We start from the raw sequence: 21445 nt of genomic DNA on the forward strand, positions 1-21445 counted from the left end.
TCTGTATGAATTAGTCCCATTAATTCAGTAGCTTTTTCTCCACTTCCAGTAAATGGAGATTTGATCAATTTTCCTTTGAGACAAGATTCACAAGTTGGATATGATTCAAAATCATATTTGTCAAGGTATCCTTCCTTGTACAACTTGTTAATTCTTTTCTCGCCAATATGACCAAGCCTACAATGCCAAAGGTATGTATGATTTACTTGATCATCTCTTTTTCTCTTAAGACTTGAAACATGCATAATTGAATTAGCATTCACATTAGGTAAGACATAAACATCATGTTGGAGATAGCCATTCACATATAAATTATCGTCGTAATAAATAGAGAAAATACAATTGCCTATATTTATGTGAAAACCACGTTTATCTAACATAGAAGCTGAAATTATTGTAAGGCCCCGTGAAAAACTTGTACTCAAAACCTGGTAGTTCGGACCCTTTTTGTACTGATCTATGCTATAAAAAGTCAAGAAATACTGTTTTCCCAGGAAATGCAATTCTGCGGTCTAGAATGCGGTCGCATATCAGGTATGCGGACCGCATAATCGCCGCAAAGTGAGTCAGTATGTTGGTTGAATTTAAGGTTAAATATGCGGTCCGATATGCGATCGCATAACCGATATGCGGACCGCATAGTCGTCGCATATTTCCCTTGGGATTTTTGAGAGGGGCAGTTCTGCGGTGCATTATGCGACCGCAGAATGGGTATGCGGACCACATTTCTGCCGCATACCCAGGCAGTGTACTCAGATGTTGGGAGCACTTTTGCGGTCCATTCTACGGACCGCATTTCCACTCTGCGATCGCAGACCTGACTCGGGGCTCCAATTTTCTAAGTTTTATACCCGATCCCTTCTTCAATAAAACACCCCAACCCCTCATTTTAACCTATTTTCTGAACAAAACTAGAGAGAGGGAAGAGAGGATTCTTGAGAGAGAAAGTCTTATCTCCATCAATTTGATTTTTCAAAGTCACTCGGGCCGGGGAATTTCAAGTAATTGTCTTCATCTCCGTTCTTGCAGGTAAAATCCCCAACCCTTTTTCATTTGTTTCAGATTTAAACAAAAAGGGGAATTCTCATGCGTTGATTCTTGAAAATGGAAGTTGAAATACACATGCATGTCCTTTAAGACCTAGAATCTAGTAAGAGGAATTGGGTAGAAGTAAAGATTTGCAAAAGAGGGGTTGATAACCTAAGTAAGTTCGGGTTGAGTTTGTGAACTTCAATTCTAAGTTATATGTGTTAACTTGTGAACTAGATTGACGGTACTAGGCTGTTGGTGAATTGAAAGTAGAAGTTAAAAAGGGAATTCGACTCCAGGTATGTATTGCTAACTTTAACATTTGTAAAGTCACCTTGTTGGTGTACGAGTAATTGGTATGTGTTACTTATGTGGACTATTTGTGAAATTCTTGTGATTAATGTGCCTTGAATGTTGTTGGTTAAGTTTTCCGTTATAGTGGTGTGAGTAAAATGGCAATAACACAAGTGCGTGTGGGTATGAATGTGTTACGTGGTAAGAGCTGTGGAACAAACGATGGAAAGAAATCGTAATTGATACAATTGAAACAACTGTGGCAATATCATACGTGACTTGTTGTGGGCAATTATCGTTGTGACTTGAATTGTGTACGGGTTATTGTATATGTTGGAATTGGTATTGATGTTTATGAACACTCTTTGTGAATTGTTGTTGTTGTTGTTGTGTGAAATATGATTGTCCGGTGGGATCGGGTTGCGCGCCACAACACGAAGAAATAAGGTGTGGGTTGTGGTGATAAGGGTGGCCGAGGTAATAAGGGTGGCCGAGGTAATAAGGGTGGAAAAGTGATCGAAATCACTATTGAAATAAAAATATGTGAAAGTTGTGAAATCGTTGATGTGATGACATAATGTTGAAAAAGGGAAAAGGAGAGATTGTGAAACTTGTTTGGCTTTGGTTGTTCCTTTCATGTGCATTTAATTGTTGATTCTATTACTGTTTGTTACCTGTGTATTTTTTGATTTTACTTGGGGTAAAGTTTGTTCATACATACCAGTACAATTCAAATGTACTGACGTCCCTTCTGCCGGGGGCGCTACATTCGTATTATGATTGTAGGTGGTTCTATAGCAGGTACTCCAGCCCACCGACAGTAGCACTCCTCCACTTCCCGTTAGCTGAATTGGTGAGCCCCTTTCCTTTCGGGGCCCTGTGTGGCTTATGCCGCTTTTCTTCCGGGGTTTTATTCTGGCATTTATGTAAGGTATAGCCGGAGCCTTGTTACTGGCAAGTATTGTATCACCCTTTTGTATCCTTAGAGGCTCCGTAGACAGGAAATGTGGGTTATGTACTTATGTATTTTGGGCAGTATAACTTGTAAACCACGCTAAGTAACTATGTATGTTATGTAAATCTCGTAAGAATGTGTTTAAATTTATAAATGACTATTTCACTTGGTTAATGGGTAATGGAAACGTAGGGTATCACGTGGAATAGGAAAGGCACCCAGGTCCGCTTGGCTGGGGGCTACCCGGTCGAGCGCTGGTCGCGCCCCTCATTTTTTGGGGCATGACAATTATATTCGAAACAAATTTAGGTACGTAATAACAATCATCCAACATAAGTACTTTGCCCGTAGGCATTATTAAAGAAATTGACCCTACAGCTATGGCCGCAATTTTTGCACCATTTTTAACTTGTAGATTAATTTCTCCTTTATTCAACCTTATACTTATTTGGAACCCATGCAACATGTTGCAGATGTTATAACCACAGCCACTATCTAATACCCACAATGAAACATCAGAAGTAACTAAAGAAACTTTGAAAACATTTTAAATTGAGTCTTACCTTGTTTCTTATCATTTAGAGTTGCAAGATACTCCGGGCAGTTTCTTTTCCAATGTCCTATCTTCTTACAATGAAAACATTCAGCATCAGATTTGTTAGTTTTGCATGTCTTGCCTTTGGGTTTGGTCACACCACCCTTAGGCGCAGTAGGTTTCTTCTTGGGTTTATTTTTACCCTTATCCTTCTTCTTAGAAGAGTTTCCAACCAACATGACAATTTCTCTCTTCTTCTCAGATGCAAGTTGATTCTCATAATCAATAAGCATGTTAAGCATCTCATGAAGAACACAATCCATTTTATGCATATTAAAATTAATAACAAATTGTGAAAAGGATTCAGAGAGTGATTCCAAGATCAAATCTTGAGAAAGCTCTTTACCCAATTTGCACCCCAACTTCTCAATCTCTTCAATAAGATCAATCATACAATTGGCATAGGGTCCAACTGGAGAGTTTCCAGTCAATTTGGATCCAAATAAAGCTTTAGATAGCTGGTATCTTACTGTCCTGCTTTGTGTACCAAATATCTTCTTAAGATGTTCAATGATTGCAGTTGGATCCATATCCTGATGTTTCCTCTGGAGCTCAAAACTCATAGAACCGAGAATGACGCATTTGGTAGTAAGACATTCTTCCAAGTATTTCTGATAAATCTTGGTGGCATCATCATTATTTCATCTGGGACTTCCTTGGCAGGCTTATCGATCACATCAATAATTTTTTCATGCATGAGAACAATTCTCAAATTTCTGTACCAATCATCGAAGTTTGGTCCTACCAACTTGTTGGTCTCAAGTATTCCACGTAGTGATATAACAGACATATTGAGAAATCTAAAATTAGAAAAGAAAAGACAATATTATAAGAACATATTTAAACATATCATAAAGACATGGACTTTTATCTAAATGATATTTTCACTAATTATTCCAAACTATTCACCCTCATTATAGTTTAAGAAATCTTTATTTCTATTAGTGGAGTAAAGGAATCTTTCAACAATATGTATGAGCCACTTGGAAGTCAAGTCGTTTCTCACATATATTTTAAAGGTAGGTATACTTACCAATTGTATCCCCATACAATTTCCTTAAATATCTCTATCAATTAGTCCCCTGGTAGTCAGGTCGATCCTATTAGCATAGTTGAGTTCAACCATCATGATAGCAAAGAACTTATTAAATTTTATACTCCCTGGGTAGTCCAGGTGTCTAGTGTAAAATTAAATAATTTTTTCAATCCATGCATCTGATGCAATAAATAATTTTAACATATTCTCGAACTATAAGTCTCCTAGTTGTCAGGCCGCTCCTTCTAAACAAGAAGTAAATAAAATTATTTATTGTTGATGGATAGCTTTACAATAAAATATCTTATATTTTATTAGTAAGAATTCAAAAATTTTTTTTAGCAAGAGGGAATTGTTACTAAAACATCTTTTAATAACAAAATGATCTAATCTTTTATAAAACATGATTTTTTTTTAAGTTGTCTACATGCTTCGTCTTAAATTAATTTACATCACATGTAATAAATAATTCAAAATCATATATCGAACAAGCACGTGACATAAAAACGAAATTCAACATACTTCTAACATGTTTATCTTATATATCATATATATCACATAAAATAATTCATGCCAGAAAATTAATATTAGTTAATACCTCATAAACTAATAACAATTAAGATAACTGCATAATCTGATATCCTATTATAGATTACAGTCGTATCTTATACTAAATTTCAAATTCAAGTTACGAATAATCTCAGTAGTTTAACTTATATGAATACATATTTTATTCATAATGAAATAATGTTAATCCATGTATTCAAACAATTTGTCTATTGCACAAGACACATGTATTATGGTTTGAACTTTTCAAATATAATCTTAAAATATTTCGTAAATAAATTTAGACACGAGAAACCAAGGCTCTGATACCACTGTTGGATTGCATAGAGGTGTTCATAACATGCAGCGGAAGATAATAATAATCCTCAGTAGAACTTTTCGTGTAAATATATTTACATATCAAAGATCGGATCTAAGACATACCTGGTGAAGAGAATCTTGTTTCAAAATTTCTTCGATAGTGCGAAGACCCTATGCATATCCACACCGAGACCAATCCTTGCTATCAACTCTTTGATCAATGAAACCCGTAAACAAATTGAATGAAAAATACAGTGCTAAGTTTTTCAAAAACTTCAGTCTTACTGTAAGTATAGTATTTTCCTTGAAATGAATATTGCTTTCTTTTATTTTTGTAGCTCTGCCAAACCTTTTTTTCTTTTTCACAGCTTAGTTTATGTTTTCACCGTGATATATATATGTGCATATATGTATCACCTTTGTAATACTTTTCAAACAGGTAGGTAAGGAAAAGTCACAAACGTTGATTTTTCCTTCGTAAAGTCCATTCCAAACGTTGGAACTATGCAACCTTTTTCATTTGTAAAAAACTTTGAATCCCATTCCAAGTGGGTATACGACAACTAGCTAAAATTTCAATTCACGTTAGTCCAATTTGGACTTTCACATTGAATTAATTGATCCAATTCAAAATTGGATTACAAGAATAAATTGTTAATATATAATACAACCTATATATAAATCAATATTAATATATATTACATATATATTATAATCAAGAGATACAATTCTATTTTCTATTCTAAATAGAAAGCTTCAATTTGTTTACAATATTAATTATGCCATCTGTGCTAGCAAAGGATATAATAATATTTCATTTGGAATAATAAATTAATTTATTTGACTAATTAAATTCTTTAATTTAATTTTTAAATAACAAAGTAATTAATCCCCTCAGCAAAGATTAGAACACTCGTTAGTGTGCGGCCCCATAGGTTCAATACTAAGCCAGTAGTAAATTGATCACATCAATATGCTAATCAAGGGTGGCGTCTAGCAACACTCTTTAACGACCGGATAACATGAAGTATATAATTTACTCTCATGAACCCGTAGAACAATAGTGTATTAATTCCTTCTGTCCTTATAGCTCTGGGTCACCCTAGGATATGGTTTGACTGTCAAATCCTAATAGGCGACCCACTATATGTTCATATCATATATAATCGACCATTGAATAACCTAAGAAACTCTTTTCTTCTTTCATTCAAACGCCCTGACCAAAGTCTTAATTTGGTTGGTTATAATTCATGACAACATGGAGCTTAAACTCATTACCAAGAGTTGATAGATTCCATCTTGATCAATCACTAATTCTTCAAGTATTTAATCATACCCAATATCCTTTCAACTATCGTCGTAGGGCCATATGTGTCTAGCATCAAAGTACAATAAATAACTTGTCAATTACTATGATGATATCAGGTCAAAGGAAGCTCTTACATCACATTCTTCCTGAGAATATCCCATTGACAGTTTATGGTAATTCTAACCATTAGGAATTATCCAATGAGTCGGTCAATGATCATATCTCTATATGCATCATCTATCTATGTGATTTAGTTAAAGAGATCAACTAATCTTTATCCCATAAAGACAATCACATAGATATTGATCTAACCGGATTATTAGTGTCCAAATTAATAATCCTATGATCAAGAACAAAATTTAGATTAAATTATAAGAAACTTCACTCTCATTATCATGATCTCAATCACGATGACAAGTCTCAAATTTAATCAAGGGCCTTATCAAATTAATCAAGCAATTAATAATAATGATAAAAGAATATCAAATGCCATATATATTTTATATGAAATAACATTCATGAAAATATGTTCAAATCATCAAACATGAGATTAAATCTAGGGCATATCTAATATATTCCTAACACGGATAAGGTCAGCGTATCCCTAACAATTACATACCTCAAACATGTAAACAGAAACAGAAAAGAGAAATCAATTATATTTTACAGAAGTAAAAATAAATAACAATATTAGACATAATGGGGTCTGAAGTTAGGATTGTCTGGTTCTCGAGTTTAGACCTTTGGATTGGGAAGTTTTTCCAAGTCCGAAGGTCTGAAGCTAGCAGCTGGCTAAGCCCAACTTCAAATCAGAAGTTGCAGTTTCATACTTTAAAATTTAACTTCAGCACAAAGGTTACCTGAAGTTGAGCTTGGTCAGCTCTCAATACCAGACTCGAATAACTGAAGTTGAAAGTTTAGACACGCTATTTTTAACTTCAGTCCCACATGTCTGAATTTGATTTTGAAATGGATAATTACAAATACCTTTTAATTTTTGAATTTTATTTAAATGCGATCCTCCCAAAAAAATTATATCCAAACGTCTACTTAGAATTGCTCATATTTCATCCATGGTCACCATGTCTACATCTTGATTGTCAATTAAAAAAATTGTGAAAAAGAGCCAAAATTGCTACTATCCCCTTAGGACATTTTTGTCCTCCATTAATAGTTGGGTTATTTTTTGCCCCTGTCGTTACAAAATTGGCACATATTTGCCCCTATGATTTGCCAAAGGTCACTTTTGTCCTTTTTCACTAATAGAGCCACTAAAAAATATGGAAAATGTCCAAACTTACCCCTCAAACTTACGAAACATTTATTATAATTTTTGCTCTTAATAAAATAATTTGGCTAATATTGCCCTTTTCCGCTATGGTATCTATTTTAAATCTCAATTTGTGCATATTAAAACCACAAAATAATACTTCTCATCCCCCTCCCTCTCCCATTTAGGTTTGACTAACCCCCAAATAAACATAAATATGAATATGCTCTAACTAATAGTGTGCTTATTAGTTTTAGAAAATCAGACATTTTACTTATAGTTTTGTTGTTGTTATATTTACTTTAATTTTTCTTTGACGTGTGTTTAGTTCTTCCATTTTTAAATATTTTTAATTTTTGAATTGAGAATGTTAAGAATTTTTCGCTTGAAACCCGTTGTGTCAAATGAATTTTTTATAACTGTATTAGATTTTTTGCCTGTACTTTTAGTTCCTAATTTCTTTCTTTCAATCATTTGCTTCTAGTTCATGGATTTTAATATATTTTGCATTATGGGTACATCTATTTGATGGTTAATTTTTTGAAATTAATTTTTTTTACTAAATCCAAGGTAAAGTGGGGAGGGAAAGAGGTGGCATATAAGGGAGGTTCAATTAATTGTCAAGTATCATTTTATAGTTTTAATATGCACAAATTGAGATTCAAAATGAATCCCTTAGTGAAAAGGAAAAATATATATGCCAAATTATTTTATTGAGGGCAAAAGTAAACATTTTGCAAACTTGAAGAACAATTTTGGACCTCATTCATTTTCATTTTTATTTTTTTAATGGATCAGTTAGTGAAAAGGGATAAAATTGAACCTTTCGCAAATCATAGGGCAAATATTTGCCAGTTTTATAATAGCAGGGGCAAAAAAAATGCCCAACTATTAACAGAGGGTAAAAGTGTCCCTGTACGAATAATACATGGGCAATTTTGGCCTTTCACCGAAAAACTATTACAACCCAAGAAATCTTGTCGAACTGCAATGGGCTTGCTCTTAGAAATTTAGCTAATCAAGCTATGAAGTATAAAAAGATGAATATATCGAATTCCAGAACGAGACAGTGCATCCACCAAATGATGCAGAAAGCTTATTGCTACAGATTTCCTGACTAGTAAGATTTCCATAAATTGCACACTCTTTTGGGGGACCAATCAAATGTAAAAAGCTCTAACCCCACTTCCCCATCACACCTTAGGGGGGAGGGGCAGATGAACTGTTCATCCATATGATATAAGCCCTCCTCAATATTCAATACTCATCCGTGCAAACGGACTTGAAGCATTTCTCTCCAAATTGGCGATCTCCTCATATAGGAACACCGAGTTCAGAAACCTTGACAATCCTTTTGTCAATTGCAGTCCTTTGTTGACGCAGATGCGATGCCATAGAAGCAACCTGAGTGACATACTCAGATAAGGATGAGGACTTTCAACGCAGATATAAATCAAAACTAGATAGTAGAAATTGATGAAACAAGTGCAAAATTGAAGACGACTATCAGTTTGCCAAGGGAACTCACCTCTGCTCGTAGCTTTAAAGCCTCTCTACCCGGAATTTCCCGCAGCACATCCATCAAATCTATCAGTTGAAAAAAAGAAGTTGCATTAAGTTTTTCATTGGCACCAGCAAAGATTTTGTCAGCTTTACATGGATTTCGGAAATGAAGTTTCCAGAAAATCCATCCAACTTCCTATACAATTCTTTACACCACGAAATACAAACGAAACAAAAAATCATTGGTTAAAAGGAACCGTTTCTTTACATAGAAAACCAAATGAAACAAGGTATGGACTTGATTTTCCTTTTCTTTCAAGTCTTTTGATACAAGGACAGGAGTTGCATTAATAAAACGTATCTTTTCAAAATACAACAACAATCTAAATCAGCTGCATCACTATGCAGATAACATGCAGAGCAATCAGCTGTTTAATCAGTTAAAGCAAACCAATAGATTTATTCACTACTCTAACATGTCCTTACATCTGCCTCCAATAAGCACCTTTTATTTATTTTCCTTTGCAGTTCACCCAAAATCAGGTACTTTCTTTAAGCAAACCCAGACAAGTGCAAACAATACGGGAGCCATAATTTGGTAAGATAAAAGTTAATTCATTTAGCAAAGCAATACCTAGTTTTATCCAAAAACTCATGCTTTCATGTACTTGGATGGTAAGTCTAAGACTAGAATGCTTTTCATTCTGCACCATCTGCAAATCTTCTGTAAATTTAGAGGAAATAACTTGGTTGCTAAACCATAGCTCCATTCAAGAGAAAGGTTTTACGTCGATTGCAAACTTATGTAGCAAACAATGAGAAACAGAAGGTAACAGAGGAAATGAGCAAAAGCACTTATTCGTAAAATAATAAGGAAAATAGGGTACACTAACCAGCAGCTTGAGCTTCAACTTTGTATACAGTTTTTCCAATACTTTGGATCTGATTTCCAGCATCCCTAAAAAATTTGAAAAATCAAATGCAGAAGCTACAGAAATAACGATACAAAACGAAAATACAGAAAAGACATACATGAGGTCAGACAGGCCACGTTTCATATCCTTTTCAGCGAGAGCCGCTCTTTCAAGCAGCTTTTTACTCTCTTTTTTCATTAAGTCAACAGACAGGCTCAACTCTTTCACATTCTTCTCAGCTTTACTAAACTTAGCCTGAAAAGTTGAGTTACTGCCTTAATCAAATTGAAAAGAATGACATATACGAAGGACAGAATCATGTAGCTGCTTGGCCAGAGTTTCAAATGAAAAGTTTAGCACAAAAGGCATAATTAACTCAAATATGTTTAGCAGACTACCTCTTCACTCTGGAGACGGCCAAGTGTTTGACGAAACAGAAATCTTCTAGGTCCTGCGGGAAGAGGTCATTTAGCTCAGCGCGGAGGATAGCTTGATATTAGTTACCAAACAGTGTGCCATCATTTTAACTAATGCAACTAAGGAATAAGCATCTTTGGAGGAAAACAAAACAAAACAAAAGACTTAGAAATGCACATGCTTGTCTATGGATCCTAAACTGATCTCTTTATTTCTCAAAATTGGCAACTCCTAATAACAAGAATCCATCTCGCTTGATGATAAATCAAATATTATTTCAAGGGCAAACTCCTTCAAAGAAACCAGGCATTATTTCAAGGGCAAACTCATTTACAGAAACCAGGCACTATTTCAAGGGCAAACTCATTTAAAGAAACCAGGCTTAAACCATCCAACATTCACCTCCTTATTGACATGATCCTCAAATTGTTTTAACAAGAGATAACTTAGTTAAAGCAGATGGCCAAGTTTGGGGTAGTATCGATGCTGCAAGGGAATTTTCGTGACTTCACTTTTTTTTCCCGGGAAGGGACCACAATGTGATCCCTTTCTGGACTGAAGTTGCATTACAGAACGATTTGTAATCAATGGACGTGGCTATAAGAGGTTGTGCCTGGAAACAAGCATGACAAGGGACAAAGCAAACAGCAAAAGATGGACCCCACTAATCGAATTCTCTTTTTATCAAAGTAAATTTTGTATGCCAAAAAAAGTAAGCGAAGCAAATTCAGAGTTACATATCCAATTCTGGATAAATGACCATGGGGACAGAGCAGGACGAAGAGGAGAACATCATGTTAAATAGAGATTTAAGCAGATCTAGCATGTCACTGTTCACGCCTATGAAGCACAGAAACAAAATATCCATACATTGGCTTAGGATATTAACACTAGTATAACACCAATGGGCACAACTCTTGATTTAAAATATCCAAACATCCTGAGCAATCCTAGTTCCTTTCCAATTATTTAAAATATCCAGACGTTGGACCTATTTGTTCTACGAAGAAGAAAGAGAAGTCAGGGGGGGTGGGGCCTAAAAGCAGAAAGGGCAAGGGCACCCCCAGCATTCCTTCCCTTGCTTGACCATAACCTGATTTCAAAACATATTACAGATTGGGCAACCGTAGCCGTATCAGAAGATCCAGAAGGTCTACAAGCTGAGGAAGAGTTCCATATGGTGATTATCAGTAGAAACGGTGGGAAGTATGGGAGAAGGACGTGAGAAAGGGGAGGAGAACCAGTAATTGGTTATATAAGAAGGGCACACGGAGCGGGTGGATCAAAATATCCTGGGATTTGGGAACTCATAGGGGTTTCCTACGAGGATAGGATTATGTGGTTGCCAACGGATATTGTGCAAGTACAATGGAAGCTAGTAGTGGCGAAGTACAGAGACTGAGAGAGGAAGGTGGGCAAGGAGGAGAACGGTGAGAAAAGTGAAGCGAGTAAAAGCACATCGTAGTCCATGAGATAAAAGGAGAGACGAGGGAAATGGGACAGGATGGAGGTGAATGGAGAAGAAGGAGGTGAGAAAGAGTAGGAGAACCACTAATTGGTTATTTAAGGAGGGGAGATGGAGTCGGTGGATCAAATTGTACTGGGATTCGGGAAACTCCTAGTGGTTTCCCACAAGGATTTTGAGGATAAGATTATGGAGTTGCCAGCGGATATTGTGCAACTAAAAGGGAAGCTAGTAGTGGCAAAGGAGAGGGAAGCAAAGTGGGCATGGAAGAGAATTATTTTTTTTGGGGGGGGGGGGGGGGGAACTGAAATATAATGTGTGGTGCACAAGACAAAAGGACAGAAGAGGGAAAAAAGGAGATGATGGGTTTGAACGGGGGAGAAAGAGGTGATAAAGGGAAGGAGAATAAGTAATTGGTTATGTCAGAATGGGACATGATATCCTCGGATTCAGGAAACTCGTAGGGGTTTCCTACAAGGATTTTGAGGAAAGAATTATGGGGTTGCCAACAGATATTGTGCAAGTACAAGGGAAGCTAATAGTGGCAAAGGAAAGGGACGGAAGGCGAGCAAGGAGGAAAATGGGGAAAAAGTGAAGCGAGTAAAAAGCACATAGTGGTGCACGAGATGAAAGGAGAAAAGTGGGAGAAATGGGAGAGGATGGAGGTGAACGGGGGAGAACGAGATGAGAAAGGGGAGGAGAACCGATAATTGGTTATTTCAGAAGGGGACATGAAATAGGTGGATCAAACTGTCCTAGGATTTGGAAAGGTCATCTTTGTTTCATATGACGATTTTGAGGATAGGATTCTGGGCTAACAACGAATATTTTGCAAGTAGAATGGATGCTAGTAGTGGCGAAGGAAAGGAACGGAAGGTGGCCAAAGAAGCAAATGGGGAAAAAGTGAAGCGAGTGAAAAACACATAATGGTGAACTAGATTAGACGAAAGGAGAGAAAAGGGAGAAATAGGGGAGGATGGGCACCCAAGGGTGTGGCCTAGTGCCTCAATGAAGTGGGGTGAGAACCATGAGGTCTCAAGTTCAAACCGAGGCAAAAACACTAGGTGATTTCTTCCCAGTTGTTCAAGCCTTGGTGGATAGAGTTACCCGGTACATGTTGTAATGAAACATGGAGATGTTTTTGAGGGTTGAGATGAGGGAGTTAACAAATGAACTGGGGGAGCTAGAGAAGTTGCAGGGAGAAAGGGAATTAGAGGAGGGTAGGACGAGAAAGGAAGAGGTGAAAGCTATAGCCTCGGAAATTTGTTGGAGACAAGTTCTTTTTACAGAAAATCTTTTGCTAGTAGGAAAAGTAATTTCACAAAGTATGAAAGTTAAAGCATAGTTGTGTGAGAGAGAAGAAGAGGTTAAGGCGGCAAGTTTAAGATTCAATACCAATCTTTATTTGAGAAAGGGAGCATGGAGACCAACATTACGGAGTTTCGATTTTAGCCATACAAGGGGAAGATGAATAAACAGTTGGTGAGGGCTTCAGAAAAGGAGGTAAAAGCCATGCGGGAGATAAAGCACTGGGATCAGATAGCTTCATGTTGGCTTTCTTCAACAGGGATCAAGTAATGTAGAGGTGTCTTTTAGCTAGTGTCTTCCAACAAAGGCTATTGAGGAGAGTGGACACATTTTTCCCCATTCGTCGGTATGAATTGCTAGAGCTCTGAGAAAAGATGTGCTTCTTCATTTGGTTCGCAGCAAGGGGGCCTATCCTTACCGGTGAAAACATGACAAAAGGAAGGATAACATATGTCAGCAGGTAATACATGTGCATGCCCTCAAGTGAGAACATAAACCATTTATTGGTACAATCCAAGTAAGCAATAAAAATCTGGTAGACGGCATTGGCACTTACGTAGATATTGTGGAGTGAGAAAAAAAGGGAGAGAAGGTATGAGAGGTTTTGTACAATTTAGCAATCTTTTGCTTTTAGTCAATTTTTGGTGCAGCCAATACTTGAGAAGTATATTTTAGTGTAGATTCTCTATTATTTTGCAAGTCACCAGTACATCGGGTTTTTACTCGCACCATCAATCAAATTATTGCTTTGACAAATATAAAATCAGTACTAACCCCAGTTCTATAGTTTTGGGGCATTATATAGTTTTGAAAGGCGGAGATAGTGTATTTTAGGCAATAACAATAATTTAAAAACTAAAATCCCAAACTAGGAGATAAAACACAATGCATCAAACTCCTAAAGCAAAGAAGAAAAAGAAGTTGCTCCCACTTTAGGCAAATACATATGTTGGGATTATTTTTCTGTTATATCATGTTATATTAGAATGAGACACTTATGTTGTGTAATCTTCGATTTGTTTTCTTGTCTGCCATTTCTTTGGTGACTGACCAGTTTAGTTGATTTGTTTCTTTATTATAACGCGAATACTGATAAGAAAGCAAAGCAAATATGAACAAAGTACAAAAAGAAATGTTCGACCATTATCAAAGCACTACTAAAAGAAATGTTCGACCATTATCAAAGCACTACTACCTTTTTAAGTGAACTGTTTGCACTTACGAGCTGAAGGAATACAAATTAGATCTCTTACATCGATCTACATACAACGAAACATTCGCTAAACCTCAACATTAAATAGCAAAAAGAAAGTGAAAACAAAACATAAATGCTAGCTATCATGCATTGTTTCCTGAAATTTCAAAAAATCACAAAAGTTTTGTCACTGTGTATTAGAGATGGGCTCTAAGCAAATCAAAGACACATATCCTTTATCCCCAGTCTCTCTATTAATTTGAGATAAACGACTAAGTGATACTTAATCAGTTGTCCGCAGATTATGGGTGAGAAAATTTAAAATAAAATAAGTACATCTAATACCTCGCATGAGGAGGAGGCCAGCAGCAATACCAATTCCCCCAGCCATAGCAGGGTGCTCTCTCGCAGTTACCAACTCATCTGAAAGGATAGGTTGAAGTAAGGCATTTATAGGAGAAAAATCCATTTGCCAAGTTAATCTCTAAATCAAATTCTTATTATAATATCAATAAAGTCACAATCGTGTAGTCGAATTCTGAAGTGCAACAATAAGAAGTAAGGACACGAAGGAACAAAGGAGATAAGAAATTCACACATTCCTTTTATTCCCTCGGATGGGTAAAGCGTACATTGAAAGAAGCACTGCAGTAAAGGAAGAAAAATAGGAAGTAGCCAAATCTAAAGGCTAATTAAGGCTTACACAAAAAACAAAGAAAACTGAAATACTAATCAGCTCCTTGAACAGCTTTTTCCTTCCCAAGGTAGCATGCAGAGGCACTTTATCATGTTCATCAGTAAAGATTCTCCCTAAAGCATCAACTACATTTTTTTTAAATTTCAATGACCCCTCATCAAGCAAAGCGGACTTCATCTCAAAATTTCTTATAGATTTACAATGCTGACTCCCTGCCATGCCAATGAAGATTCCTTGCTGGAATGAGACATTGCCCGATAGATATTGAAGAAAGCATAGAGCATAATGCAAAGGACATGCAACATCTCAAAATGGAAAAAGGATGATTGATTGACTTCTCTTCATACAAATATAGCAGGAAATCATTTACATTACATGTATGAGAAGGCAAGTTTGTGCAAGACTGGTAGCATCTACAAACCATGAGGGTTCACTTGTTTTTGAAAATATGCAACATAAGCTCATTGACCAACAAATGATGAATGACATTCTATTTACAAGGCGTTCAGGAGGATAGAAGCATAATAGTCCATATAACTATAAGAAGGCAAGTGCAAGTTACCTTTAATTTTCCTGAAGAAAACTTCTTCATATGTTGTATACTGGGCTTTTATCTTTGGCATAAAATCCTGGAAAACATTACTTATAGATTAGACATGCCAAAAAAGATAAGATAACATGGAAAGATTTAGATAGAACTCTGGAAAAAACGGATTTTAGGCCTAACACAATCTCAAAAGCTAGTTCAAGAGTTGACGATTGCCCAAGACAATATAAGGAAACGACAACACATTCTCAAAACCAATGTGGGCGGTGTTGTCAAAGGCTCACTTAAAGGCGCATTTAAGCCCTGAAAAAGTAGGTGCAAAATCAATTGTGTGCTTCGTTTGCTTAGGCGGTGCTTTGCTTTAGTGCTGACACTAAGTTGTGTACCTCATCTCCACGGGCTCGGCCCTGAAGAGCACGTTGTTGAAAGAGAATTATTTCTTCTAAGAGTAATTTTTTGTCTAAATAATTGTTGTTTGTGCATATTATTTTTTGAACTACATATAATTTTTTTGATTTGTTTATACACACAATTTTTTATCATTTCTTCATCAAAGCACATGCTTTATATGCACTTTGTGCTTAAAGCCTTAACAGATTTCAGCACTTTTTCTCACTTTTGGCCTTTGATAACATTGAATGGGATATCCAACACCTGCACAACCCCCCCCCCCCCAAAGCACCTCAAAACATCTTGTGCGTGGACAATATAATATGGGAGCCTATTAGGAAAAACAAGAACTTGGACAGATCTGGCTCTGACACAATGTGAAGAAAATAGACCTTGGGAAATTTCAACCTCAAAAGTTAATTCATGATTTGCAGACTACCCAAGACCATATAGTACATGCACAAATATGAGACATTATAACAGGCACATTAAATACTTGCAAAACCTTCCATGGGAAATATAACAATAGAAAGAGCAAATCAACCACTTCATCAACTCCCATTTCTTTCTTAGCTTTTTTTTTTCCTATCCTTGAAGAGTAAACTCATTTTTTTCCCTTTAGTTTGCTCAGAAACAACAACCCAGTATAATCCCACAAGTGAGTTCTGGGAAATGTAGTATGTACGCAGACCTTACCCCTACCCTGGTGGGATAGAGAAGTTGTTTCCGACAGACCCTCTGCTCAAGAAGATGAAAAGAGATAATAGAACAGTAACAGCAACAGAGGCCAAAAAGATAGTACCAGCAACCTAATAACCAGAAAAATAGATGGAAAAAGTAATATCAATAGCCAGTAACAATGACAAGGTACTAGGAAACCGGAGCGGAAAAAAAATATGAACACAACATGAACCACTAGCAGTTTAAGACAAGACACTATTTGACTAGCCTTACACCCAGTACGGAGTAGAAAAACGCTCAACTACCTACCAACTTTCAACCCTAATACTCGATCTCCACACTTTCCTATCAAGAGTCATTTCATCGGTAAGCTGAAACCGCTCGATATCCTGCCGGATCAGCTCTTCCCAATACTTTTTAGGTTGCCCTCTACCTCTTCTCATACCCGCCAAAGCCAACCGCTCAAACCTCCTTACCGAGAAATCTAGGCTTCTCCTTTGCACATGCCCGAACCATCTAAGCGTCGCTTCGCTCATTTTGTCTTCCATGGGGGCCACGCCCACCTTCACCCGAATATCTTCATTATTAATCTTATCCAACCTACTGTGCCCGCACATCCATCTCAACATCTTTATTTCTACTACTTTCATCTTCTGGATATGGAAATTCTTGACTGGCCAACATTCTGCCCCATAAGGGTGGTGGATTCAATGTTCACGCAGGCTGCCAAAGAAAAGCTTGAAACATGCAAGCGCTAATCCTGAATTATTTTAATGAGATTAGCGAGCTTGCGTAATTATTCAGTAACATGTTAGCCTATATGCATTTATTGTTTTATTCAGTTACTCTGTTTAGGTTCCTTATGTAGCACTATGGTTATAATAATAAATGCTCTACTCTGGATAACTAATTTTTTCCAATTACTGAACAGAGCCACTAGTAGTTACGGTCGAGCCGGTCAAGTCATTCTTCTTGGTAAGGCAACGTGTTGGAAGCAAGTAGCTGGCATTTGGTAACAGAATTTCTTTTGGGGGACTTCAAGATTGCTTCCTAGGGTCAAACTTATAAGGAGGTGAACTTCAGAGAAAGGGTAAATCATTTGCTTGTTAGCCCAAGTTTTCCCTTCCTGACATTTAAAGATTTGGGAGTCATAATGGCTTTGGGTATCAGCTCATTGTCACATGTTGGTGGCTGAAGATGTTAAAGCAACTTTAAGAAAAGGAAGAGGAGATAACTTTCCTAGCAACTTGATGTTGAAAAGCTCAATACATTACTTCACGTTCTTCCTCACTCGGGTAATAGGGAGTTTTTGGCTTTTCTACACAACCGCTCATAAAGGCCTCTTCAATCATCCACAATACATTCTTTCTGACGGTAAACTGCACAGTTTTCAAGTTTGAGACGTGTTAACTATCTAAAATGAGCCTCTCCTGAATTATTAGTTCCCTTTTATATCAAGCCAACTTAATGGTGATAGTTCGGCGAAGAACCCACTGGTTTATTTGTTCCATTCCTACTGCATAACTCCAATGAAATATTCCATAGCAATTCAGCCCGCCCAACAAGAGGTCTCTCAAGAAAATGGTAACCCTTCAAACTTCTTTGAGGACAGGCCTTGACATAATGGTAGAATCTCTTTGGGGACCTATAGTTCACAAGTTCAAGGTGCAAAACAGCCTCTTTGCAGAAATGAAAAGGGAAAGCTGTGTACTAAAAAAAAACCACTCTGCCAATACCACTGTATTAGCACGAGAGCACTTTGTGCATGCGGTAAGTCCATTTTAATCCTTCAAACTCCAGCAACATAAATCTAAATTACGGTCCTTGAGAAGCTATACGCCTTCAAATTAAACCATTTATCTTCTACCTTATCAGTTATCTACATTAGTTTTAGTGCTACAACTAAGAGAGGAAACTTGCAAAACTTTGCTAAGAAGGGGAAGAGAAATTTCGAGTGAAAAGTTGCACAATTGTACCCCCACAGCCCCAACTAATTTGCCTGATGGACCAGTACCAGAATACCTAGAAGAGCTCTCACGAGAAAATCATGCAAAATAATAGTTTATTGACAAGTACCAATAATCATCCCCTCAACTCCAGCAAAGGAACTATAAATTAAGGTTATTGCAGACCTGTAAGATCTCAAAATTAAATAATCTTTCACAACCTTGAAGACACTGACATTTGGAGCTGAATTTATCTAGGTTCTACACTTGTAAGTCTTTTTTCTCATACCATTTCCATTAATGGGATACAGAGGGGCGGAGCTACCCTTGTTCGAGTGGAGTCAATTGAAATCCCTTCGCCAGAAAAGGACACTACGTAGATAGGTCAAATTCTTTTAAATGTTTATATCGGCTTCTTCTCGTATTTACTTCTTTGTATTTTGAAACTCCTAATAAAAATCACGGCTTCTCCACAGGGGATACATACAGCAATCCTTAACATTATAAATATTCATATCTGGACGAATATGAGATCCCAAATGAAGATACAGTAAACACAAACAAATCCAAAAAGAAAAAGCAGATATGATATTCATCCCATTACTAGAAAACCCGGGCTAGAATGAAAAATTTTAAAATGGTAGGGTTAGTACAAAAACCTGAAGAGTGCGGAGGTGGGTGGAGGAAGTATATTGGATGGAACGGGCAGAGCGTAGGGCGGAGTCAGTAGACTCTTGTACGGTGCGAGGCAGATCCTCTGAGATGTAAGAGTGCCATGCTTTTTCTTTGTTTTGCGAAGGTAAAGGCAGCGATGATGATGAGGGATCGATGTCAACAGCAGGAGGGGCTTCTTCTCCCATCTTCCTCGTACTCCGGCAGTACGGATACACGAAACGGAATCGCAAAGGGAAATACTAATTGACAAATGTTTTATTAGCACCAAAGATTAAAATGATTAACACTGCAAGTTTCTTTTTACAGCTTGTTTGGATGGTTGTTCCCCGCTGTATTCTGTTGTATTGTTATTTGATTGTTTCTTTAAAATTAGTTCTATTGTATTATTAAATTTATTGTTTCGAAAATAATAAAAAGTCTCTTTTTTAAAACAATCGATTTTGTGTGGTAGAATTATTTCCTATTTTTCTTTCCAATTATGCGCTAACTTATTACTCTACAATTCTATTTTATCCTTTACCTTTTTTCTATTTTAACTCCAAATCTCCAACCTATAACCTACTTTTTTTTTTCAAAACTTCTGCCGCCAATGTTAAATGTGTTTTAATGCCTTCTGTTTTATATTTTCTCCTAATTTGCTTTTAACTCGATTCTAATTAGCTATGCTCCTTTGTTTTGCCTTCTTCTGTCTCGCTCCTTTGTTCTGCATTCTTAAGGTATTTTGCCTTTTCTGTTTTGTTTTTTAAAATTATTTGTATGCATAATTTTTGATAAATTTAATATTTAAATAATTGAGAGTATTTTAGTAAACTTATCAGTTACAGTACAATACGATACAGTCAAACCAAACAGTAAAATATTATTTAAGAATAACAAACAATACAATCTATCCAAATATTGTATTCATAAAACGATACGATACGATACAATACAATACATTATAAAACGATGGAGAACAATGATCCAAACAGAGTGTTAATGGTTTTAATGTTTTAATGACTTAGGAAGGGAAAAGCTTAGCCCTCATTTGTTTTTTAAATTTGAATTTTAATACACATCTTAATATTCAGATAAATATTTTGAAATTTTTTTACCTCGAAAATACGAGCAACAATTAAATTTGACTAGTGGTTTTAAAGATATGTGATTTAGTTCAATACTAATTAGTAATCAAGAAATATGAAGTAGAAATGAGAGATAGAAGTGAATCAAACCAATGTTACTTAGCAGCAGTGACCTCGAGCTTAGCGACCTCGAGGTGGCTTAGGGCAGTAAGAACAAATAAGTAGGAAAAGTAAAGTAAGAACAATAAAGCTAAAGGACAACTCTGATGAACAGTAGGCAAAAAATAGAGAGTATATTCTTTGCTCAATGATTAGATGATGTTACACATGATTGGGGTCCCCTTTATATAATAGGGGAACCCTAAATAAGGAATATTTCTATTTACAGTAAGGAATATTCTTGGTACAGCTGTCTAACTGCCTAGTACAGAATTGTACAATCATATTTCGGGATTTGCGCTATGACTTTGGGGACGTGGCAGGAATCTAACTTGTTCTGGTACAAATCCATAACGGTACTATTTTGAGGTCGAGCACACTCGACCTCGGTATGCATCGTGCTTCGCCTTCGAACTCGGGTCTGGTCCCTCGAGCTCGAACTTGATCTTGCCCAGACTCGAACTTAGGACGGGCCCTCGAGCCTATAAGTTGGAGGCAAATGATTTTGACCGTATACAGATAGTCCCCGCATTTTTTAGAGTAAGATGATAAGAAACGATTTGATCCTCGTTTTTCCAAAGTCTTTAGTGATGGCATCATTTTCATGATGCAGGCGTTCGAAGCGACCAAAACGACCCACTCGGTCCACTTCCCCAAAACATTAAATGCACGCCAGTATTGGTCGACCATTTGTGCCCCCGAACCGTCGTTGCCCTTCTATAAATATGAGGCGATTCTTTTGAATAAAGAACTTTACTCTTTCTTTACATCTTTCCCTTCTTCATCTCTTTCTCTAATCACCTGTTTCCACCGCCTCTTTAAGCGCCGGAAAACGCCGAGCTCTTGTAAGAAACATCATATTCCCGTACAACCCATATTCTTTAGCATAAAACCATGGATAAAACTTCCAAAACGATCCCCAAAAAGGATAAAGCGTCGTCTTCTTCTATATCCTGGCCGGCCAAACCGATGGCGCCGCCCACTCTTGAGGAAATCACCCCCGACCCTTGTATAATTAAGAAAGACTTTAGTGTTGAAAATTCCCCTGATGTCCCAGGCCGATGAGAGCATGCATCTCGATATCTTAGCTTGATATCAGAGAAGCGCCTCAAAGATGTGAAAAAGGACT

General features: G+C 36.7%; 1 protein-coding gene and 1 long non-coding RNA gene across 2 annotated transcripts; both read right to left on the minus strand.

Moving 5' to 3' along the window:
• Positions 1 to 2833: 2833 nt before the first annotated feature.
• On the minus strand, positions 2834 to 5142 carry LOC142176444 (uncharacterized). Its single transcript, XR_012705066.1, has 2 exons — positions 4900 to 5142; positions 2834 to 3673 (listed from the first exon to the last, which is right to left on the minus strand). It is a non-coding gene; the product is annotated as an uncharacterized LOC142176444 (long non-coding RNA).
• A 3049-nt stretch (positions 5143 to 8191) lies between these two features.
• On the minus strand, positions 8192 to 19455 carry LOC107819523 (RGS1-HXK1-interacting protein 1). The gene is made up of 8 exons (XM_016645639.2): positions 19078 to 19455; positions 15417 to 15483; positions 14503 to 14580; positions 10171 to 10223; positions 9891 to 10027; positions 9752 to 9816; positions 8884 to 8942; positions 8192 to 8759 (listed from the first exon to the last, which is right to left on the minus strand). Exons 1-8 carry the CDS (start codon positions 19276 to 19278, stop codon positions 8670 to 8672), a joined length of 750 nt encoding a protein of 249 aa, XP_016501125.1. The 5' UTR covers positions 19279 to 19455; the 3' UTR covers positions 8192 to 8669.
• Positions 19456 to 21445: the final 1990 nt, after the last annotated feature.

This window comes from Nicotiana tabacum, chromosome 22 (assembly GCF_000715075.1).
Source record: "Nicotiana tabacum cultivar K326 chromosome 22, ASM71507v2, whole genome shotgun sequence".
NCBI classification, from domain to species: Eukaryota; Viridiplantae; Streptophyta; class Magnoliopsida; order Solanales; family Solanaceae; genus Nicotiana; species Nicotiana tabacum.